Here is a 22,093-nt window from a genome sequence, read left to right as displayed (position 1 = left end):
CGTGTAGGCACGAGACTGTGAGAAACTCCCAAGAATGGTAACTAGCCCCTGATCGTAATACACTCGTGCTTGTTCAACGTTCCACTTAGTTTCTGTACACGACACAGGTCATTCATCGCCTTCACATTCGAGCCTACTGGGTATGTACTAGAGCATTATACAAAGAAGAAATAGCACTGATAGCCGTGCCATCATCGGGATGAGTAAAGTGTAAACCATTATGCGCAATCATCATGTCATGGTGTCGTGCCATGTCGAGACTCTCTTCGTCCTCGCTCTGCTCTCCAAGGGCATGAAATTGGCTCCAATCAAAGCCAACGGGATCCAGAATAATATCCTTCAGACCACTCAACACCTCCAAGTGAGACGCCTGCATCACACTTATCCAGCGTTTACTGATCATCCAAGTGGCTACGCCTTTAGGTGGGAGAATGAGGCCTTCTTTTGGTAAACCATGAAATCGTTCTTTCCTTCCGACGCCTCTCCGCGGCTTTTGTGAGTTATCCGCTTTTTCATAATTATCCAGTATATCGAAAAGGCGTAGTAACCGAGTGCTACGCCAAGGGAGCCCCCGAACACGTAGCGAAGTCGTACGGGAACCGACGACCGGATCCTCTTCAGTTTCGGATTCCTCAGAAGACATACATTCCACTTGTAATGCGCCGTCAAATACAACATGCTCGAAGGCTTCAACTTTATTTCGAGCGTCTGAACGATTGCTCAGTTTCTAGAGTGGCTCTAGTCAATTATCGAATTTATCTTGTTGGTGGAACGGACAACCTCACCGTCTTTTTACGGCTTAATCTTCTGGAACGCATTGCTTTGACGTCTTCTCGCTGTTTCTGGTTTACAGCGACAGAGGCGTCCCGCTGAGCTCTGAATTTCTGCCTGAATGTAACGAATGCCTGGTCGAAAACAGACTCCAGAGATTTTTTGTTGAAATCCTTGTCAGGAACGTGTTTGTACAGGTGGCGATGGGCTCTGAGGTCATGTAGCACACGTTCTTTCATTCGCCCATTGTGGACAGATTGTTTAGGTGTCTTGTCCCAGACGAAACGGACAGGATCGTTGGGGCCCAGCACAATACTTTCAGCGTGGATATCGGGAAGGTGTTTGTCGTCCTCAATCTGCATGACGCGCAAAAGATGGCTGCGCATAGCATGCTTGATTTTGTTATTAGTATTGAAATGCAGATTTTGGTGCTGGAATTACCTGTATGGTAAGACAGCGAGTGTCATGATGATTTTTTCGTTTTATGGGTCGTTCTACTAATGAATACTCAGAGCCGTCACTATCATCTTCATCACTCGTGGTATCAATCGTGGGTCTCTTGCGCGGATTAGATGAGCTGCCATGTCGGGAGGATGAGGGATCAACGTTAATAAACCGTGCTGGCCTAGAAAGAAGGGGGGATGCATGAGCTGAGCCTGTGGTGTTGCCAACAGAAGGAGAACCAGCAGGCGGTTCTGAAGCTGACGTGTGAGGTAAAATAGGGGGTGATGCAGCATGTCCTAGATCGGGCGATGCATAGTGCCCTGCGATTGTAGAAGAATGGGACAACACGGGCGAAGTCATTGGTGTGGACTGTTGATCCGTTACGGAAGGCGTCTGCACTGAGGGTGAAGTCGCCGGAACTTTCGGAGTCCCAAAGGCGATCTTCGCCTTGAGCGCACCGAGCTCTTGCTGCATCTCGAGCATTCGACGCTCCATTTCTGCCTGCCGTAGTGTGTACTTGGCCTCTTGTTCTTGCTCCCATGCAAGTCTCCGTTTTTGTTCTATTTCTTGCGACTCCCGTGCTGAATTTAAGTAATTCATCACTATTTGGAATGGGTGAGCTCCACTGGAGGTTGTATTGCCAGGACGGACGGGAAGATTCCTGGATAAATATCAGCTTGATTGTAAATGAATTGACGTTACCTACTGAAGAGGCGTTGTTGATGCCGCAGGGGGCCTCTGGGGCTCCGAGATGGCAAGCTCAGGCTCGCTGTGATGTGGCTCATGTGCTTGGCTGGGTTGAACGGACTGATTTTGGGTATTTGAGGACCTAGGCCTTGGTTGTGCAAAGAATGGATTCAGAGCCTGCGACAATTCGCTGGTGGGCATTAGGCCGTGGGACAGTCAACTTCGACCTAGCCAACCTGTCGGTCCTTTAGACGCGGAGGGAACCGATCTTTCAGAGGTGTAGTATTTGCATATGTTAATTTCTGAGGCTGTCGTTAAACACAACCAAATAGACTCGCGAGACGCGTCAGCGACTGAAAGTAGCCCAGTCATTCTTTCACTTCATTGAACATGGAAGGCATGGATGGTCTCGCAGAAATGATGGGTGGTCAGCTTCGTGGAATGCGGGGTCCTCCGTCAGATTCGGCAGTACCTGATAGGTGAGTTCTACTGGTGAATTGGTTAATGTGTTACCTCATGATCAGTGCAGCGGAGAAGTCATTCACATATCATCTCTGGCACTATTAAAGGTGAGGCGTGTACAAGCACCGCCAAGAGATATGCTTATCATTCGTCAGATGTTGAAACATGGTCGAGCTGGCGTTCCTATGGAGGTCATGGGCCTCATGCTCGGAGAGTTTGTCGATGAATATACCGTGCAAGTTGTGGATGTCTTCGCCATGCCACAGTCTGGTACCACAGTGACTGTCGAGTCGGTCGATCATGTTTTCCAAACTAAGATGCTCGACATGTTGAAGCAGACAGGACGGTGAGCGGAATACACCTTTACTTAGCTGTGCGCTGATGCACATGCGCTTTCAGGCCGGAGATGGTGGTAGGGTGGTACCACTCGCATCCAGGGTTCGGATGCTGGCTTTCGAGCGTTGATATCAACACACAAGAAGTATGCCGCCTCGCGTTTGACATGCATTCACGATTGATTTCCTCCTGCAGTCGTTTGAACGCATGCAGAACCGCTGTGTTGCTGTTGTTATCGATCCTATTCAGTCCGTCAAAGGGAAGGTCGTCATTGACGCATTTAGATTAATCAACCCTCAAACCGTTATTATTGGGCGTGAACCGCGACAGACGACATCCAACATCGGTCTCATCAACAAGCCGTCCATTCAGGCACTCGTGCACGGACTGAATAGGCACTACTATTCAATCGCCGTTAATTACCGCAAGACAGAGCTTGAACAATCGATGTTGATGAACCTGCACAAGAGAAACTGGACAGAAGGTTTGAAGTTGCGTGACTTTTGTTCACACAAGGAGAGCAACGAGAAGGCTATTAAGGTCAGTTATCCATATTCGTCGACTTTCCAATACTGACAATCCTGGTCCCTGAAGTCCATGCTCACGCTGTCCGAGGCATACAACAAATCTGTGCAAGAGGAATCGACGTTATCTGCGGACAAGCTCAAGACGCGGCATGTGGGGAAACAGGATCCAAAGCGACATTTGGAAGAAGCGGTAGAAAAAGCAATTGGGAACCAGGTGGTGCAGAACCTGGGTACGATGTTACTGGCCGAACTATAGATTCTCTTTCGTCGGACTTCTTTTGCATTCCCATGGGTGTCATTCAGAAGTATATCGGGCTCGCAGTTAACTCGCGGAGTTCTGCGTGATGGAGACAGAAGCCAAGAGTTCAAAGTCGAAAGGGTCCCACAGAGCAGAACCTTTCAAATTGTCACATGGCTGTGTAGCACTTTATGATGCATCATGCATCATGCCTTACCCATCGCGGCGATGTGAAATTAAGTTCGACCAGAAGGTTTTGGATTTTCAGATGATAGAGCTATTTCTGAACGGCTGAGTGTAATATGACAGTGAGACCCTCGACACCGAGTAGCACTCAGGGACAAGACTACCAACTTCGAGTGTACTTCGTCTATCGCAGCCATCGTGAGTGAGTTCAAGTTGGACTCTAGGTTGGTTCGGGCGCTTGCGAGATTTCATCGGGTAGGAGGGATCTCAGCTGGCACTGTCTAGTGACCACGATAGTGTGCGTATCTACGGGTAGCCTTCCGTCCTTTTGTCACAACTAACTGCCATGTAAGGAAGACAGTGTCCCTTTTTCATATGTAATCTGTACGCCTGTGGACATTGCTAGTGCAATTAACCGCTGTCAAAGAAATCATCGACGCGGTATAGCTCGAGCGTGATCTTCACCCGCCGGCAGTCTAGCTTTAAGGACGCGAGTATAAATTCCGCCATCAGGCGGGGGCCATCCTACCACCGCAAGCGAAGATGGAGAGCGAAAGATCAGCCGCGTGTCCTTTTGTTTCCAGAGACACAAGACTGTGGGGCTACATCTGCCAAGAGGAACAAGACTGCCGAGAAGGAAATTGACTTGTCGCTCAGCTGGACGATTGGTGCCGGTTCCACAAATTGATTAAGGCAACAGGTGAACGAAAAAAGTATTGATAGATCAACAAGAGTAGATGCGGATAAACAGGCGGGAGAGGAGTAATGATTAATGTTAATTCCAAGGAAGCCTTGCACTACTGAGTACGGGTATGACGCCCATCATTTTCGCTCGACGGATGGCTTTGCCCAACCTGCGCTGTGTTTTCGTGGTGAGGCCAGTCTCAGCGCGGTGCTTAATTTTTCCCATTTCGGTGACAAAAGAGCTCATGAGGACATCATTGGAAGCCTCTTGTAAAGGATCAATGCCCAAGCGGTAGAAGACGTCCTGTCGCTTCGCCTTTTTTTTTCCAGGACCGATGAGAGGTCGTTTCGAAAATGGCGGAGGGCCTTTGAACCGGTGATCGTGTGAGAAGTAATGAGGTCTTATGAACTGAGATTTGTATGAGCACTATAAAATATGGGACGAGCTTTTCATTGACAAACCAGTTTATGATCGAACCTTCTGCGCACGCCCTGCTGCATCCATGGTGCATTTGGGTTGCTTGCTAAATAAAATTGATATGAGGGTACAGGTAACCTTGAAATTGTAACTTACCTGCAGGTGCGCTTGCCTCGGAGAGCTCATCGAGGATGGTGCTCAAATGTATCTGGTCATTCTGTAATGGTGAATGAAGGGATCTAGATACAGGAGGAAAGCAGGCCCTGGAATGCGGACACTGTCGGGCAAAGGCGCGAAAAAGCGATAGCATGCGGTCTGTGTGATGTTGTGGCAGAATTGCAGAGGAGGAGCGGCAATTATGTAATTCCGAATAAATGGGTTTAATTCTCACGGGGTCGGAGATTGCCTATAGATTGGTGTGCGACCCCCAGTCACCGATATTAATGTTAATAAATTATTGAACTTGAACTATCAAGCTCCGTAGATTCAAGGATTGGGCGTAGTCCGTTTAAAAAGCGAAATTATAATATATTGTGTATTGATAGTGGGATTTGTAGTTTAACGGATTGTCGTGACTCGTGAAGAATCCGTCTTAAACCGTTTCTAGCTATAGACAGGCTGAGCTTGGTTTCAAAACGATCCCGCTCCTGATCTCTCTCTTCACCTCCTTTTCACACTTTCAGAATCATAATTCCTGCAAGTCTTCCTCATGTTAACTTGACCTTTAATTACCATCATCATCTCTCTTCCAAGTCAGTTTAAATACTTCTCTCTTCTAAGTCTGACTATCGCTTACAGCCTCCTAGCGGCATACTATTTCTAGTACCCTGGTCTGGCATTGTCTGACAGGCATACATGTCTGATTTTGCCAGTATTCATCGTCGTCAACCCCCAAGTCCCCTCGTATTCGCTCCAGAGTCGGTGCTACCACAGCCTATTTCTCAGTCAAACAGTAGCACCTCCTATGGTTCAGGTTCAAATACCGTCTCCATGCCTTTCGTTCGGCGACATGTCACTCGTCGTCTCAAGACCGCAAAGGCAGATTGTGACAAGGAGCTACGTCGTGTGATAAACAATATCACTGCCTTCTTCGAAGAGAGACTTCGCGATGGTGACCAAGAACGCGACATCGATCGTGACTATCGGGACAGGGACTTCGACCGTGACTCTCAGTACGGTGACGCAGAGCCTCTTCGTGAGGCCTTCGTATACCACTCTTCGGATCCTCGGCCTGCTTCCCAGGCTGATACTTATTCTGACAGTGGCTATGAGCTTGAACAAGAAAGAAGCCATAGTCGACAACGTGCGTTACCAGAGGACGACAGTACAAAGTTTCCCTCTCTGACTCATCGGGTCTCATCACCCGGTCTCCTTGCAGCATCAAACTCTTCCCTCAGTCCCTCCTTGCGAAGGTATAGCAATTCGACATGGGAGAAACAAGTTGCTTCCACGCCATCTTCCAGTAATTATGTCCCTAGCCCCATTGTTGCGTCTGCCACGCTGGCAGACGTTGTCAATCCTCGCAAGCAGTCCAATGCGATGCCTCCCACGGCTTGGCCTGCTCAGAGTATATCTTCCCGTAGACTTTCACGCAGCGTTCACATTCCCATCCGTCCAGTTAAATCCGGCCAGAGTTCCCGCTCGACCTCCCGGTCTAGATCCCCACTTCCGCCGGCCGCAACACACAGTAGCTTTTCCGAGGCCATTCCTTTGCCTTCTTCCATCAATCGTCGCTCTTCTCGCATACTACTGGATGACCCTATTGATCCCATCATGACCGCGCTTTATGACCTCATTGGCGTAGCAACAGATGTCACCGATATGTCAACAGCCTCACTCACAGCCCAGCCTAAAGTTTGCGAGTCACTCGTTCAACGGGTACAGGCTATTGGTAAGGCGTGGGATGAGCATCCAGATTGGCATGGGCGGAACTGGTATGTGCAAGTCCTACTTGCCGTTGCCAGTCTCAGCCGTGTAGTCGAATGGTGGGAGGCCGAAAAGCAATTCTGGAATTTCGATGATAATGAGGACGAGCAAGACGAACCCCTAATGTTCGTCTTGAAGCCACCCGATGAGCATCTTCCAGCGCCTACACCCACTGCCCGCAGTCGCCAGGAGGAGCTACGTCTTATGGCCGATGATGAAAGTCGACTTCGGTTGTCAAGGCCGATGAGTCAGGGAAGGCGTTCCAGAGATGATGCTCCAAAAGATCTTTCATTCTCGTCTCTTTCGCCAGAACAACCGGCACGGAAAGCCGTTGAACATAATGAGTCTGCACGCGTCCTGGCTACCGAAAGATTACGTCTGCAAGCTGAGACTGCACAGAACCAAAACATCGTAATGGAGCTAAGTTTGGACGGCGACCACTTTATTTGGGTCAATTATGCATGGAGAGTTGTTGTCGGGTAAGGATATTGTTTCTGGCGATGTTCGGCTTGTCTGACGTATTATGGCGCTTAGGACGGAGCCGTCGAAACTTGCTGGAACTAGAATTTCACATCTTCTCGCCCCTGCAGATTGTTCCGTTTTTCGGGATGCCACTTATCAACTACAACAGGATGATTCGCATACTGTAGAGGTGCGCTTCGGACTTCAAGTCGAGCCAGAGGGCGACCATGATGCTTCAATATCTGGCATTCTTTACCAACAAATGGAGGGCAAAGGCATGCTCATGATCGACCGTGAGGATGCACAACCGTCTCACACGATGTGGGTTGCCAAGCCAGTAGGTCCCCCAAGATGGGATCATCCTTCGCCCTCCATTGTCCTGGAATCTGGTGATGTTGGAGATGAACCCATTGTTGAGGAGCCTTCCAAAGAACTGCTTGCCGATCGCTCTGGACTCGAACCAGTGACGCCCTTTCCCTTCGTGCAGCCGATTTCTACGGAGCCCATATTGTGTCGGATTTGCGAGTGTCAAATCCCCCAGTGGTACTTCGAGAAGCATAGCGAGACCTGCGTCGAAGTGCACCGGCTCGAAGCTGAGATTGTCGAGTGCAACGAGTCTATTGGCGAGCTCAAGAACACGATTCGAGACATTATGACTGCCATGGATACTCCTTCCCCAACTTCGCCTCCCGAATACAGAGGAGTCCCCGTTTTCACGCACTCAAGTTTGCCAAGCATTCCTAGTCCCTTGCAGTTGTTCCGGCGGGATTACATGCAGAGGTTGAGCATGAAGAAGACACAGCGCAGGATGTTGGAATCGCTTGACGAGATTCTCCTGGTTGCTTCTGAGATTTCCATGCCTTCTCTGAAGGAGGAGGAGTCGAAGGAGCCAATCGAGCGTCAGCGGTTACTTTCGCCAGGATCGGAGCGGAAGATGTCCCAGATCCGTACATGGTGTCGGCCGCCTGTTGAGGATGCTGCTCTCTCTCAGCTTGCTGAAGACGTGGAGCGTATCATGATGCAGAAGGTTGACAATGTCGTTCGGATGCAGAATACCATCAAGTACTCCGAGAAGATCTGGCACGAATGGGAAGAGAAAGTCACCGAGAGTCTAGCGATTGTTGAAGCTGGTGAAAGTAGCGACAGTGAAGATGAGGGTGAATACCACGATGGAATTGATCCATCGATTCTACCTATTCCCGAAGACGTAGAGGCACCGGTCGACGACAATCGTGCCACCAACCAATCTGAAGAACTACTGTCGTCCGAGCCTACCCCCATGGCTTCCGCGTCTCCTATATTGATCGCTACCCCAAATGCCAGTGGAGCCTCCGTTTCTGCTCCTGTACCTCAGTTTGCTCCTCCAGCGTGGCAAATCATCAACAAGATGCCCACAAGGTCGTCCACGCCATCATCCATATCTTCGCCTCTTGCTTTGGCTGCCCCAATCACGGCATCACCATCTCCCGACGATCAGCCTCCATACATGGACCTCAACGATAGTCTACCAGGGAATGCTACCGTTAGAACACGACGTTCGGCCAGCAACCTTCTGGAACCGCGGCTTTTGGTCACCCCGCCCCTGTCACCCAGCATATCCCCTCGAGATGCGCCCACTGCTACACGACGCGGGCATCGCCGTCATTCTACAGTGAATCCCATATTTAGTCCTTCAGTATCAAATGTCCCTCTATCTCCTCGCCAATCGTCTGCAGCCCCTTTATCACGATCGACTCCGACTTCTATCAAAGACTTTGACATCATCAAGCCTATCAGCAAAGGAGCCTTTGGATCTGTCTTCCTTGCGAAGAAGAAGGCGACTGGAGACTATTACGCTATTAAGGTTCTGAAAAAGGCCGATATGATTGCGAAGAACCAAATCACGAATGTCAAGGCAGAGCGCATGATTCTTATGAAGCAGGCCGAGTCACCGTTCGTTGCCAAATTGTACTTCACATTCCAGAGCAAGGAAAACTTGTATCTGGTTATGGAGTATCTGAATGGTGGCGATTGTGCCGCTCTTATCAAGTCTTTGGGCTCGCTTCCCGAAGAGTGGACGAAGCAATACATTGCTGAAGTTGTACTGGGGCTTGAGTATCTCCACCAGCGTGGCGTTGTTCACCGGTAAGTTCTACAAAATGTGTAGAAGCCGCATGCTTATCATTTTTGCAGTGACTTGAAGCCTGACAACCTTCTCATCGATCAGCACGGTCACTTGAAGCTCACTGATTTCGGTTTGAGTAGGATTGGTCTCCTTGGTCGTCAAACGCGCGAACCCATGGGCATGGGCATGAGACATCGCACAAGATATGATTCACGTTCGCGACCACCTTCAATTGACTCTGGCTTTCTTTCATCACCCTTACTTTCAACCGAAATGATTGGCGGAGGTTCGTATTTTAACCAGGGAACACATCCGGTGCCACGACAAGGAATTTCGCCTTATCAGCTTTCCACAGATGACGCAAGCGAATCCGGTTCCGAATCTATATACAATCATCATTCACGCCGAAGCAGGGCTGGTGAAAGTCCTCTGCAATCGTTTGCCACGGAATTGACCACCGACTTGCGCTCGTACTCGGGTGGTCACACACCCCCGGGGGAGCAGAAGTTTGTCGGTACGCCAGATTACCTTGCTCCAGAAACCATTCTTGGCCTTCGTGGAGATGATGCTGCAGTGGACTGGGTTAGTGCCTTATCATTGCCTTGTGCGTTCACGTTGCTAAGCTGTCTACCGCACAGTGGGCTCTTGGTGTCATAACTTACGAATTTTTATACGGCATTCCCCCCTTCCATGCGGAGACGCCAGAGAAGGTTTTCGAGAATATCCTTTCTGGACACATCGAATGGCACGAGGACTGGGTGGAGTTCTCCGATGAGGCTCGTGACTTCATGCAACGGCTGATGTGTATAGACCCATCCGCTCGTCTCGGGGCTGGTGGCGCAGATGAAATTAAGGGGCATCCCTTCTTTGAAGGCATAGAGTGGGACAAAGTGACGTCTACAGAGGCGGCATTTATTCCTCAAGTTTCTGATCCTGAATCGACCGATTACTTCGATCCGCGTGGGGCTATACCTCAGTTATTCCACGAGGAGGATATCGCTATCTCGAACCCCATGGATAGCCCGTCGCTTACACTACCTCCCCCAGCACAGCCTATACCACTACTGGGCAGTCGCGATGCAGCCCCGTCGCCTGCTAGTGACGATTTTGGGTCGTTCAGTTTCAAGAACTTACCGGTCTTAAAACAAGCGAATGACGATGTTATTCGCAAATTGAAGACCGACCAACTGGCCCCGATGACGCATACCTTGTCCGACCCGGTAGGCTCACACAGCAGGAGGAAGAGCACCTCGCAGAGGTTCAAGAAGCCGCCCAGTGTAGTAACAGCTCTAGATCAGAAGTCATTTTCTCAGGGTCCTCCTTCACCATCAACGTCCACTTCATCCATAGCTTCATCTCCTTCACGAGCAAGTATACCTCCTTCGACACCCGGGAGTAGCAGCGGCAGTCACGCGCGCAAGCCGTCTGAATTTGGAGCATTGGAGCGTTTCAAACTCAACCATCTGGATGGCGTGGAGCGGAGGAACACGATGCCAAGCCGTTTGCGCAAGGCGTCTGTTTCCAGTAGTGTTGGCGAAGGTTCTGGCTCTGATCACTGGCCCTCGTCGGCGGGGCAAAGTCCGAGTCAGTTCGACACGCCTCCTTCATCGGTTCACTCGATCGACTTGAAGAAAGGGCCCGATCCCACCGACCGTGCGGTGACTTGTCTACTCGCCGAGGACAACCCAATAACCGCCAAAATACTGGAGACGCTTCTCATCCGTCTTGGTTGCCGCGTCGTCGTGGTTGCGGATGGGTCAGAGGCCATGAGCGTTGCCATGGGTGATATCAGTAAGTAGTCTTGATGCCCGCGTCGTGGTTCTATGGTCTAATTTCTCATAGAATTTGACTGTATCCTCATGGATTTACACATGCCAGTCGGTACGTGATGCGCTCAGTCTAGTGTGCCTGTTTCCTGACGTTTGTCGCAACTTGTAGTTGATGGTGAGGGTGCTGCTCGATACATCAAGACAACTAATGGCAGGAATTCCAACACACCTATGGTTGCCGTCAGTGCCTACAGCGCTGCAGACACGAACGACAGCAGCTTATTTACTGCCTCACTCACTAAACCCGTACAGAGGGCTGATCTTCTGGCCGTCATGCGGAGACTTGGATTCAAGACTTCGGCTGTACAAGGCCTTTCCGCAAAAGTCACTGCATCTCGTGTATCATGACCTTTTTACGCTACATTGCATCGGTCTCCGTGTCGTTTCGTTATCTTTTTTACTGCAATTATTCCGTGCCACCTATGCATATTCTTTGTCTTTGACTCTACACAAGCACTTACCCAGCATACATGTTTACACCATTCATCTGTCCCTTTGCATTTTGTACGCTAGACTGTTAAAGTACTGCCTTGGCTTGTATATCTGGATTTTGTTCTGGATTGATCTTGCTGCCAATGACATTTATTCAGGAATTATGCCAAGAGTAGTACGATCCGACAGAAGGCACATTATTCAGGTACTCGACGTGACGCACAGCTTAGATCAGGGCTTTGAGCTTGAGCGTTTATAGGGGACCGCGCCCAATATGTCCAAAGATGCGAGTCCTAAGCGTGAACTGAGTTCGAGCGCGCTCAATGACTTTTCCGCGTGTTCTCTCACACCAGACTCATCCTTCTGTGTGCATTCAGACTCTTTGCTTGCTCTAACCTCCCAGATTGATTCCTTCGCAGCAGTTGTTCTGCAGAGGCCCTTTTAGGCTGCCACAGGAAAATTGGCTGGCTGATACTCGGATCAGCGCAGCTACTAGCCGCTGACTCGGAAACCTGTAAACAGCTAAAACTTTATGAGTGAAGGGGGTTTGGGATGCATTACAATCAACAATGTGAGCAAAGTTCCAATTTATTTAATATGGCGGCGTTAATGAGCATGATGATGGTGCAGCATCGTGGATTCCTCATCACTCCCCATCCCTCAGTTTGACATCTACTAGTAACGGACGAGCACCTCCACCTCGAACCCGCCATACAACGTTGCCAGGTTCACCGTTTCAATCGCAACTTCCCTCGGCCAATTCCAGTATCCAGACGAGACATAATATTCCTGCGAGTTTGACCCCTGGTCGACGGCCTTCCGCCAGCGATGCTGGTCTTCACCAACAACAAACTGCACTTCTATACAATTCTCCCACCTCATTTATTGCATCCCCACCACATACATCATTTTATGGCGATTACTTCTATCCTAGGCAGCATCCCTCCTCAACATCGCCTCCTGTACTACCCCAGAAACCAATCGGAATTACGGCACCTCTTGTCCATACCATTCCACGACCACCTATTCCTCCGAAACCACCAATGGCAACTACTGCTTCCTCACAGCGCAACCCGCTCTATCCACAGTCCATTCCTGGTCCTATTGCAGGGCCATCTAGCCGACCGATGTTCAGCGAAGAATCTTCCACCGATGACAAAGATATCGCACTAGCGCTAGCGTTATCCGAGTCAGAGGCGCGTCAGCGGGAGGATGACATTCTCGCTCAGGAAGAAGCAGATTTGATGAAGGCGTTGGAAGAATCACGTACCTTCGCCAACAGTTACAGCCAGATTGTGTCTGATAACATCTTCGACGGACATCAGGATTCTTCGGGTGAACCCTCGACATCTTTCATACCTGTTTCTCTAGAAAACGTCCACCTTAGCCCCCAGAAACATCAACAATTCCCAGAAGGCACAAGCTTTCTGCACATGATTACACCCTCCACATCCGAGAGTTCCTGCGACGAAAAATCTGTCTATCAGTCGGGCAAAGAAAGTCAAGAATCAATACAATCCGCAACTGATGCCACTATCTCGAGTCGAGAAAACTTCACTCTAACACTACCATCATATAACAATACTGTCTCGACCATTTTGAAACCGAACGATTTATCAATGAACACTGGCTGTGGTACTGCTGGAACATCCACCATGTCTTCTACATCCGTCGAGTTCTGTCGATCGAGCTCGAGTGATTACATTCGCCCCTTGCCGGGTCCAAACCCTGTATCTTCACATCCGATGTCATCGCCACAGCAGAATCTGAGCATGGAACCTCTTTTACCATCACCCAGACAGCCACTTCCACGCAAGCCGTCTGTCGCAAACTCCGAGAGTAGTTCTTTGAGTGGTCGATCTTCATCGAGTGAACAAATCCACTCGCTCTTCACCCCTGCAATGTCGGTCCAAACTGCATCAACGAGTCCACCTCTTTCCTTCAGCTTCCCATCTCACGCAGATATATTGGATTCAGTTGACGAAGACACTCAGGAGGAAGAGGGTGATGAGGGGACCGATTCTGTCGCTCGATCCCCGCCAATACTGACCGCCAACCAGTATGTTGAACCAGATATGTTGATGGGTGTCTGTAAGTATTGTCGTCGTGCGCTCTTCTCGTCTCATTGAAAAATTTACAGCAATGGGCTTTAAACCACCATCAATCTCCACAATATTGTCGCCTATGGGAGAGGCTATGCCCAATATTATAACATTACCATACGGGAAGGCACCAATATTTCATATTCAGTCACCCTCCTGGCGTCACCTGTTGAAGCTAATGGCGCGATTAAGTGGGACTCGCGTCGAGCCCACCATAGAAGCTCTTACCGTTGCAAAAGATGATGAGCTGAAGTTGAGAATCGTGATCCAGTTTGTCAAGGTAAGGATGACTGTCTAGCGGAGTACCAAAACTGACCGGTACTGCAGATTCATCACTCTGCTTCGGAATGGCGAACAGTTATCTATTTGACGACTGACATGCCAGTACCTCCATCAGTCACAAACTCGCATAAGTATACCAATGGCGATGTAACTGTACTTCCTTACTCTTATACTCTTTCACCACTACCGCAGCTCCTCCGTGATGGGGCTGATTCGCCAATGGCAAAATACTATGTGGTTCCCGCGACTTCCACCCCATACCCTACACTTCCAATCAACTTTCCCAACCTCGCAATGTACTTACAATCAGCTGTCCAGGCTTCCAGGAAGGCCGCTCACGATAGCTCCAGTGGCCTTCGGAGGCTTGCTCTTAATATCGACTCTTGCTATCCCAGAGACAACGGGAGGCCGATCAGTACAGACTTTTCTGATACCTCTCGAAGTCTGGGTGGGATGTTTAAACGCGTTATCAACCGCGGAAAAACTCCAAGAGGACGTGGAGGTAACGAAGAGATTTATGATCTAGTCACCCCGTTTGTGCCAGATGAATGGGGTTAACTTATTTGTGTTGTCCGTTTGCATGATCTCTTGCATTTTTTGGTATTTTCAAATACAATACAATTTTCGCATTGCACAATGTTCAAGGAATAGTTGTCCTTGTCCTAAATATAGTCACAATTTAGCCCTTGATGTAACATAACGGAATTTCATCTGTTTTCAATCCACGTCCCTTCGCTCAGATCTCACTCCCTGACTCCCGCGTATTAGAGTATTACGGCTAACGTTTATGGCAGTCCCAGAATCAACCGTGCCAGAGTTATCACAACCAATTCCACCATTAACTGCTGAAGAAGAAGGCATGAATCAATCATACTAAAAGCTGGATCCCTGTGTTAATAGACAAGCAACGCGCTTTTAACAGATGCTATCATACACACGCGTATTACCAACGACGAACGACCACTTCGGCGGGTGGTCAAGAAGTTTCACAACTACGCCTCCTTAGTACACCATCTCCTTGTGCCACCTAGTTCTTCTGGAACAGTCGAGGATGCACGGGAGGCATTCTTAATCGAGCTATCGTCCTTTGAACTAGCTCTTAAAAAGAGCATGATGGTATGCGAAGCCGAGCGGAGGCAAGTGGAGGAATATCAGCGGGAGCGGGAGAAGATTGGTGAGTGCATTGAGCTTCGCATGGAAGTGGACGCCTGAGGAATGAATACGCAGAGAAGGAACATGATGCTCTGCGTAGTCAAATTGAGGAGCTGAAAGTCGCACTGGAGCATGCACACATGGAACGCAAGCGAAAGGTCGAATACGACACAATTGCCGAGAAGATCAACACTCTCCCAAGTCGCGAGGAGCTTGAGCAGTGGGTCATGTTCAAAATGTTCTGGTATATTTCTCAATAACGTTCAGGGCGATACGGTCGCTTGAAAATGACATGGCTGCTATTAACGCGGAACACGAGACTCAGGATCGAATCATAAGGGGCCAGAAAACTGCTTTGGACAGTATCGTCATGGACTTAAGCTCTCTTCGCCTTATGGGCAAAGACAAAGAATCTGCTACATCAGGTTTGGGGACCCCGGCTGCTACGCCAGCCCCAGACGGCACAGAAGGCGATGACAATTTGCCTAACATGCGTGACAGCTCACAAATAGTGGATGAAGGATTGGATGAAGATGAGAAGGAGACGGGCGAGGTGGCTGAAGAGAAGGAAGATGGGGAGGATGACCAGTCCATTGGCACATCGCTCTCATCGAAACTCAATCCCGTTGTCAATGAATTCGCACCCAGTTCGCATACACCCTCGTCACTACGACCTCCAGAAGAAGATGACGACATAGAGATGGGAGAGGTTGCAGAAGATCCAAAGGTGAAGGCGAAAAAAGCCCGAGAAGAATTGGAGGAAGGAGAAGCAAGCGATGCAAGCAGCGCATTGTCTGACCCACCAGATGATTGAATGTACATTGCTACTTATTTCATGCGTGTTCCTGTGGTACACCCACGTCAAAACTCATAAAATCCCTCGCACATGTAATTTTCCCGCTATAATGCTCTTCAGCTAAACGTGCAATGCCCTCCGTAATTCTCTTTGCCGTTGGATCAACATCGTCGTTCCCCGGGTATCTGGCCGAGAAATGATTGAGTACTAAATGTCTCGCTCTGATCCGTGCCGCGAAAGCACCAGCCATCTGGGGAGTAGAATGCCCTCTGGATTTTGTGCGTGCCTCGACGCTCTCAAATGTGTCTTCAGCTTTGGTATGTGAGTCCAAGGCTGGCAAATGGGCATTCGTTGCCTCGTGTATCAGCAAGTCCGCAGATGAAGCCAATTCGGCTATTGGTGATGGATCATATGTGTCTCCAAGAATGACAAGTTTACGTCCGGGCCTCTTGAGAGGGCCTTGTAACACTGTGCCATCTGAGAGTTCGATGCTCTCTCCCTGTTGAAGGCGGCTCATAACGGACATCGGCGTATTGGTACGCTTAAGATGTGGTATGTACTTCGCAGGTTCCATTTTTCCGGGTATAGGTGCCTCTGTTACAACATAACCAACGCACGGCACGGAGTGTAAAATAGGAGCCGCAGAAACTGAAATAATGGTGTCGTGATACACGTCTGACCAAACACCGTTTGTTTGTAGAATGTTACGGCCGTTTGGAGATTCGGACGCATGAAGGGCTAGAGAGGTGTGGTCTCCATCTAGTGGGTCAAAAGGTAACCGCAATTCGTGAACGACGTAAGGCGCGCCTAGGAGGGTATGTGTATACTTGAGGCCATTGCGGACATATGCCCTGGTTCCAAAGGGCCCGTAAATTGCGATGGGCTGATGAAAGCCGCAATCAGTGGCAACATAATAGTGCGGCAAATGTACAAACATCCAATGAGTCCTGGACCATGTGTATACGAGGATCCTCTACTCCATCCGCTGTTCCTCCGGCACCGTTCAGCATACTTGCCAAGAGGGGCAGTAAACCAAAGATATGATCCCCTATCAGCCAGTGAACGTCAGCTGGGAAAGCAATGTTGAAATTAACAACCACATACCATGGGTATGAGTAATAAAGATCTTTTCAATCTTACCCATCTTCACTTTGGACCTTTGGACTTGGTGCTGCGTAGCTTCACCACAGTCGAACAACCAGACATCGCTATTCAATCGGAGAGCAAGTGCAGAATGGTTTCGGGTTAAGGACGGTTGTGCGGAAGCGGTTCCGAGGAACGTCAAGTTGAGCGATGAAAGCCCTCGTCGTGCCGTCATAGGTGTTATGTTATAACAGGCGAGAAAAAAAATCATTTTCTAGTGTTCAACTCGTTGGCAAAAACATGTCCCTGGCAGGAATTGAACCTGCGGCGCCACGGTATTGTGAGTTCCACAACGTGGCGATTTAACCACTAATCGACAGGGACTTGCTAAGAGTTGCCAAAGTAGTAATTATAACCTTACGGTGTGTTGCAGTGAGATCAGGGATAGTTGATTGCAGGACGATTTTGGATTACGTTAATTCGAGCTAACAATGTCACTCTAATAGACAACTGTGACATCCTGGTATATGAGTGACGATAAGCGGATTGGCACGCATTTTCAGACTGTACGTTTGCTAGATATGAGATGATCAGAATTACATGTGAGCGTGTAGAGATGATAACAATATACAAGCGAATGCTAAAAGATAAATAAGATAGTCCCTGAGCTAAGGGATAAGTCCGTGTGCCCGCAGCAATACACCCCATCTGGAAATGAAGCAGTTGGTTTGTGTCGAATGTTCCGAAGTAAAACGAATACGCACTCTTCTTTTTCAGATTCGACCTCAGCTAGCCTCCTTTTCAAATGTCTATAGGAAGCAAAATTCAGTCGAGGATCAATGGAACGGAAAACATGACACTTGCGAGTTCTCCTTTCTCAGTGCATTCTGCGATTCCTTCGACTCGCGAAGATCAGCCGTCATGTTAGTCCATGCTTCGTCATCCGGGAGATGTGCATCGTTATACATAGCATCTAGCTCTTCGTTGAACGCCTGGGATATTGATGAGCTCCTAGCATTTGATTATAATGCGTGATACAGACCTCGTACATGATCTCCTTCTCTGCTGTAGCATCTGCAAGAAGACTCTTCACAAGTTCGCATTGACGTTTCGTGTTCTGAAGTTCCACTCGAGCTTTCTCCAAGTCAGATAGTTTCTATGTGGAAAAGGTGAGTCGTGACTTCGAGAGATGTTGTCCTTTCGTACCTCCTTGAAATCAGACACCACTTGCGTAAGGTTCTGGTGCAATGTCTCATGGCTTGACAAAGCAGAAGCCAAGAGCTTGTCAGCATCAGCAACGGACTCGCTCAACAGGTTGACGTTCGATATACTCAGTGTTGCAGGTGGTGCAGGCGTAGATAGTTCTGTCACAAAACTTCGTGGTCGACTGAAAGGGGTACCCTCCTGCTGGCGTTTACTGATCAATTGTCTCATCTCGTCTAGTCGTTGCTGCGCTTCCCTGGTCTAGATCCACAAATATCAGTCGCAGCGTTAAATTTGTGAATAACGGTAGATTCACGTACGATGGGCTGGGGAATTGGCCGCTGTGGGGTGCGAGCAAGTGACTTATCAGGAGAAGAGCATCTCCGTGATTCGTCGAGACTCGCTATGTCATCACTAGCTCGAATCTCCTGTAGGTCCAATTTCATCCGTTTGATGACACGATGTGATGACTCAACCTGTATGTTGTCTATGAAGTCATTGACAAATTGACAGATGCGTTTTACGTACATCATCTTTGGTAGATAGGGAGAATCGCAATAGTTCGTCTGCATGGTCAACTTGGGGAGAATGAGCGTGGGCTACACGCGCGATTCGAATTTGAGGTGAAACTTTGCGTGGAGACACGATCCTCGCCGTGCTCTTGGACAGCGGGGAAATTCTCGTGTATGATTTACGGCTTGGAGTATATGTACTAGACCTGGTAGATGGCTTCTTTTTGATTGAGAGTGGCTCCACGCTGCCTGTTGTTGAGCTGGACTGTCTCGGCGTGGAATCCATATTATCAGTCGTAACGAATGGTTGACGTCTACTGCGTGGTAATGGAGAGGGAACATCATCCTCAATGGAAGATGAATCATCTTGGAAAGAGTCTATGTGGTCTTCCAACGCAATATGGGCTTCTAACGCAAGCTCATCATCCATGGATGGAAGATCGGGTGGAGTACTTGTCGGACTCTTCGGTGGCAATGGGGAGATGCTACGAGGACCAAATCGAGAACGAGGTCGCCGTGTTCCTGTGCCTGGAGATGTCGATGTGAGACGAGGAGTCGTCGATCGCTGACTTGCTGCTATTGAGGCTCGAGAAGTGGGACGTAAAGACCGAGGTGGATCATCTACATTGTATCGATGAGGCCAGCAAAATCCAATACCACATTTTGTCCTACCTTCATAGATAGTGTCTTCTCCTGGTCTATCCAACGAAGGCTTCGCGGCCTGCTTTCCGTGCTGGTTCTGGCTGTTGCGTCGCGCGAGTTCTAGACGCAGTGATAAATCTTGGTCAGATGGGTCCTGGCGAACTGGTAACTCTTCCTCTCCATCGCTATAGAATGATATTCCGGAACTGTCTCGTGACGGAGAGGTCTGCCGGGATAATGGAGAGGAACGACAAGTGCCCGGTGAACGACTTCTTTTGACCAATTTTTTGCGCGAACTCGAAGATTTGGTGGCATAGAGAGAGTCATCGTCTGCCAAAGAAGTTGGAGCAGTAGCCGTCGAATTGGATCGACGAGAGAACTTGGTCAAACTTCCGTCGCCTGTAGTTGTTGTTGTTTGGGTGTAGATAGATGAGCGACTAGTAGATGACTTCGACCGGCGATGACTATTAATGGAACCACTGAAGAAATCACCCTTGGAAGAACCTGGTATGGCGTTGAATAGATTTCTTGAGATCACGTCCAGGCTAAATATATGTGCCCGAGACCTTGAGCTCGCAGTTGGGGTAGCAGGACGGGAGTCATTGCTAGTTTTAAACTTGAACAGGCCGTATTGATGGACTATACAATCCTCAATCATCACAAAAGGAAAGCAAGATTTAGGTACGGACTTGTTTGGACAATGCGACCTGGTATCCTTGCAGTTTGAACAATGTCTTCCTCCGACTCGTCAGACGGATCGCTGGAGGTAACTGTATATCGCGAGATCTCCCCCGCCATAGGTTGTATTCTGACTACCACATATGGAGGTCCGTTTATTCCAAATGGAATGGGGTCCGCGGTCCCCAACGTGTCTATATGCATGACGATCTTTGTCTGCACGCGTCCGCAATGTAAATAGAATGGTCAGCGCACAAAAATGAAACGCACCTTTTTGGGTTCTTGCAAAAAGGCTGTTCGTTGGTATACATTGAAGTAGGTGCGAGCCATAGTAACCCTTCCTCCTCTCGACTCTACTTCACGCTCATCAGCGCATAAGACAACTGATTGTCCTGACTTAGTCCTGTATTTCGCCTGCGCATTCCATAAATTCTCGAGGAACCGGTCCTTCTCGCTGGTAGTCCGAGTAGGGTCGAGGTTTGCTGGCGCAGGAGGGAAGACAACAGAAAGACAACGGAATGAGCGACCGGACCAACGATCACTTTGGTCTTGAGGTGGATTCTCGATATACACGTGAAAGTCTGAAAGAATGACAAAAACTGAAGGTAGCAATCATATGATAACTCACCAGCACCACCGACGTCAGCAGCAACGATGTCGGGTAAATCAATGACACCTTTGCAACTTAAGCCACTTTTCTTCATGCGCAGTGGTAAACCGCCAGTCTTCGCAAGTCTATCAAGGTCGTCCAAGCCAGCTAACGAACGTCCACTTTTCTCGCCATTACCAGGTCGCTTGACGATCATCAACTTGTCATCGAAAAGAAATAGCGTACAATGTAGCACGTTGAGAGCGAGGCTAGAGACGGAGGTAGATGCAGATGCAAGGCCATCTTGCACAATATCATCGACATCAATGCAATCGATGAACCGTCGTGAAATTGAAATCAAGCCAGGAGGAAAACCATCCACTGTTGCGTTGAGGCAATGCATAATTGCTGCTCGCTTGGTTTGTTCGTCTGTTTCTGCAAGAGCGATCTTGCTAGCGATATCATCGGCTTCCATCAATTTGGTGCGCTGTGGATCTCCGGATGCCATATACTTCATCATAGTGCGAAAGAGTAACGTATATCGCGGAATCCGCTGAACAGGATCCATGAGTAGCTCGCGCAGACCAACACGATTCCTGGCATCGGTATTCGAATACTTGATCCGCTAGAAGCAAATAGTCTAGTTAGCACCCCCAAAAGGGTCGGATCAACACTTACGTCAATGTATGCGGCGAAACCAGACGATTTCTTCATCATCTCGCGTTCAAATATTGACTGGGCTTCCTCTCGCTTGACGTAGTACTGTTTATAGTACTCGAACCCTCGTAGATCTTTGAAATGTCGTAGGGCAACATCCCCGACACCCCCAACTGTTTCAGGACCATCAGGTGCAACCATCTTCTCGAGATCCAGTAGGAACGCCTCATTAACTGGGAGTAAATTGTCGATATTGCCGAATAATGTTTTAGCCTCATACGCAGGCAAGATTGCGGTGTTCTTGTTGCGGGAAAATTGTCGAAGCGGGTCTGCATAGTCGTTCTTCAGTATTTGAAGTCTCTTGACGTACGATCGTTCAGTATTGACGAGTTCGTTAACCACGTCAGTTAGAGCCGTCGAATCTGTAAGCGCACGTTTACGCTGCAAACCGTCCTAAGACATGAAGGATACCACATCTGAGTATGAGCAAGCGAAGCGTCTCGCCTTTGTAGACAAAGGTTAGCATGTACCACTCACGGGCTGGTGGTGTTCTGAGAACGATGTGTCTGTTGCGGAAGGCAGAATGTGGCTATCATTCTGACTCAACCAGGGGTCTCCTAGAGATAGAACCAGATCTTGGACATCTACACCAATCAGATTGTGCTCTTCAGGAGTCGTCAGTACCGCTCACCTTCGGGCAACCTTCTGCCACTATCACAACCCTCAACCACGACCCCGCAATAGAAGACCCGTCTGGTCAGAGATGGAGCGGAAGGTTTACGAGGTGTCTCATCCCCACGTGCTAATGGAATCTGCTTACGAGGAGAGCTGTTTAAATCCATAGATTAAAGATATTCATGAAGAGATGATTAAAAGACACAAGGCTCAAGT

The 22,093-nt window shown here is 48.9% G+C and overlaps 8 protein-coding genes and 1 non-coding gene across 9 annotated transcripts; 4 read left to right on the top strand and 5 right to left on the bottom strand.

Annotated features, from left to right (window-relative positions):
- Positions 1-106: 106 nt before the first annotated feature.
- Positions 107-2,153, bottom strand: F5147DRAFT_629529 (uncharacterized protein). Its single transcript, XM_041432754.1, has 4 exons — positions 1,922-2,153; positions 1,213-1,876; positions 786-1,163; positions 107-727 (listed from the first exon to the last, which is right to left on the bottom strand). The coding sequence occupies exons 1-4, from the start codon at positions 2,101-2,103 to the stop codon at positions 134-136; spliced, it is 1,818 nt and encodes a 605-aa protein (XP_041297418.1). The 5' UTR covers positions 2,104-2,153; the 3' UTR covers positions 107-133.
- On the top strand, positions 2,132-3,757 carry F5147DRAFT_675754 (JAB1/Mov34/MPN/PAD-1 ubiquitin protease-domain-containing protein). Its single transcript, XM_041435948.1, has 6 exons — positions 2,132-2,381; positions 2,432-2,471; positions 2,520-2,710; positions 2,764-2,845; positions 2,896-3,240; positions 3,295-3,757. Exons 1-6 carry the CDS (start codon positions 2,293-2,295, stop codon positions 3,481-3,483), a joined length of 936 nt encoding a protein of 311 aa, XP_041297417.1. The 5' UTR covers positions 2,132-2,292; the 3' UTR covers positions 3,484-3,757.
- A 581-nt stretch (positions 3,758-4,338) lies between these two features.
- On the bottom strand, positions 4,339-5,097 carry F5147DRAFT_675752 (uncharacterized protein). The gene is made up of 3 exons (XM_041435947.1): positions 4,910-5,097; positions 4,798-4,859; positions 4,339-4,744 (listed from the first exon to the last, which is right to left on the bottom strand). Exons 1-3 carry the CDS (start codon positions 5,061-5,063, stop codon positions 4,427-4,429), a joined length of 534 nt encoding a protein of 177 aa, XP_041297416.1. The 5' UTR covers positions 5,064-5,097; the 3' UTR covers positions 4,339-4,426.
- A 208-nt stretch (positions 5,098-5,305) lies between these two features.
- On the top strand, positions 5,306-11,670 carry F5147DRAFT_675747 (RIM15, signal transduction response regulator). Its single transcript, XM_041435946.1, has 8 exons — positions 5,306-5,505; positions 5,560-6,056; positions 6,132-7,158; positions 7,214-9,265; positions 9,314-9,827; positions 9,884-11,036; positions 11,088-11,126; positions 11,184-11,670. The coding sequence occupies exons 2-8, from the start codon at positions 5,609-5,611 to the stop codon at positions 11,420-11,422; spliced, it is 5,472 nt and encodes a 1,823-aa protein (XP_041297415.1). The 5' UTR covers positions 5,306-5,505; positions 5,560-5,608; the 3' UTR covers positions 11,423-11,670.
- Positions 11,671-13,407: 1,737 nt separating this feature from the next.
- F5147DRAFT_743519 (uncharacterized protein) lies at positions 13,408-14,448 on the top strand (the record flags this gene model as incomplete). Its single annotated transcript, XM_041439609.1, has 3 exons — positions 13,408-13,597; positions 13,647-13,888; positions 13,936-14,448. The coding sequence occupies 3 exons, from the start codon at positions 13,408-13,410 to the stop codon at positions 14,446-14,448; spliced, it is 945 nt and encodes a 314-aa protein (XP_041297414.1).
- Positions 14,449-14,811: 363 nt separating this feature from the next.
- Positions 14,812-15,856, top strand: F5147DRAFT_569047 (Tho complex subunit 7-domain-containing protein; the record flags this gene model as incomplete). Its single annotated transcript, XM_041430932.1, has 3 exons — positions 14,812-15,064; positions 15,118-15,262; positions 15,310-15,856. Coding segments are annotated over 3 exons (945 nt in total), but the record flags the coding sequence as incomplete, so codon positions are not given.
- A 19-nt stretch (positions 15,857-15,875) lies between these two features.
- On the bottom strand, positions 15,876-17,156 carry F5147DRAFT_568772 (Metallo-hydrolase oxidoreductase; the record flags this gene model as incomplete). Its single annotated transcript, XM_041430916.1, has 3 exons — positions 15,876-16,721; positions 16,774-16,886; positions 16,943-17,156. The coding sequence occupies 3 exons, from the start codon at positions 17,154-17,156 to the stop codon at positions 15,876-15,878; spliced, it is 1,173 nt and encodes a 390-aa protein (XP_041297412.1).
- Positions 17,157-17,222: 66 nt separating this feature from the next.
- On the bottom strand, positions 17,223-17,305 carry F5147DRAFT_t33. The gene has a single exon. It is a non-coding gene; the product is annotated as a tRNA-His (tRNA).
- A 284-nt stretch (positions 17,306-17,589) lies between these two features.
- F5147DRAFT_569066 (uncharacterized protein) lies at positions 17,590-22,044 on the bottom strand (the record flags this gene model as incomplete). The annotated part of the gene is made up of 14 exons (XM_041430934.1): positions 17,590-17,629; positions 17,686-17,730; positions 17,780-17,913; positions 17,964-18,077; positions 18,128-18,385; positions 18,445-18,600; positions 18,653-19,257; positions 19,309-19,917; positions 19,968-20,172; positions 20,227-20,537; positions 20,585-21,170; positions 21,224-21,655; positions 21,740-21,846; positions 21,894-22,044. 14 exons carry the CDS (start codon positions 22,042-22,044, stop codon positions 17,590-17,592), a joined length of 3,753 nt encoding a protein of 1,250 aa, XP_041297411.1.
- Between the last annotated feature and the right edge of the window lie 49 nt (positions 22,045-22,093).

The sequence above is a fragment of the Suillus discolor genome (genome assembly GCF_016758755.1).
Source record: "Suillus discolor strain FC423 chromosome Unknown F5147scaffold_7, whole genome shotgun sequence".
In the NCBI taxonomy this organism is placed as follows: domain Eukaryota; kingdom Fungi; phylum Basidiomycota; class Agaricomycetes; order Boletales; family Suillaceae; genus Suillus; species Suillus discolor.
The sequence above is the reverse complement of the archived record's forward strand: the minus strand, read 5'-3'. Positions and strand labels throughout refer to the sequence as shown.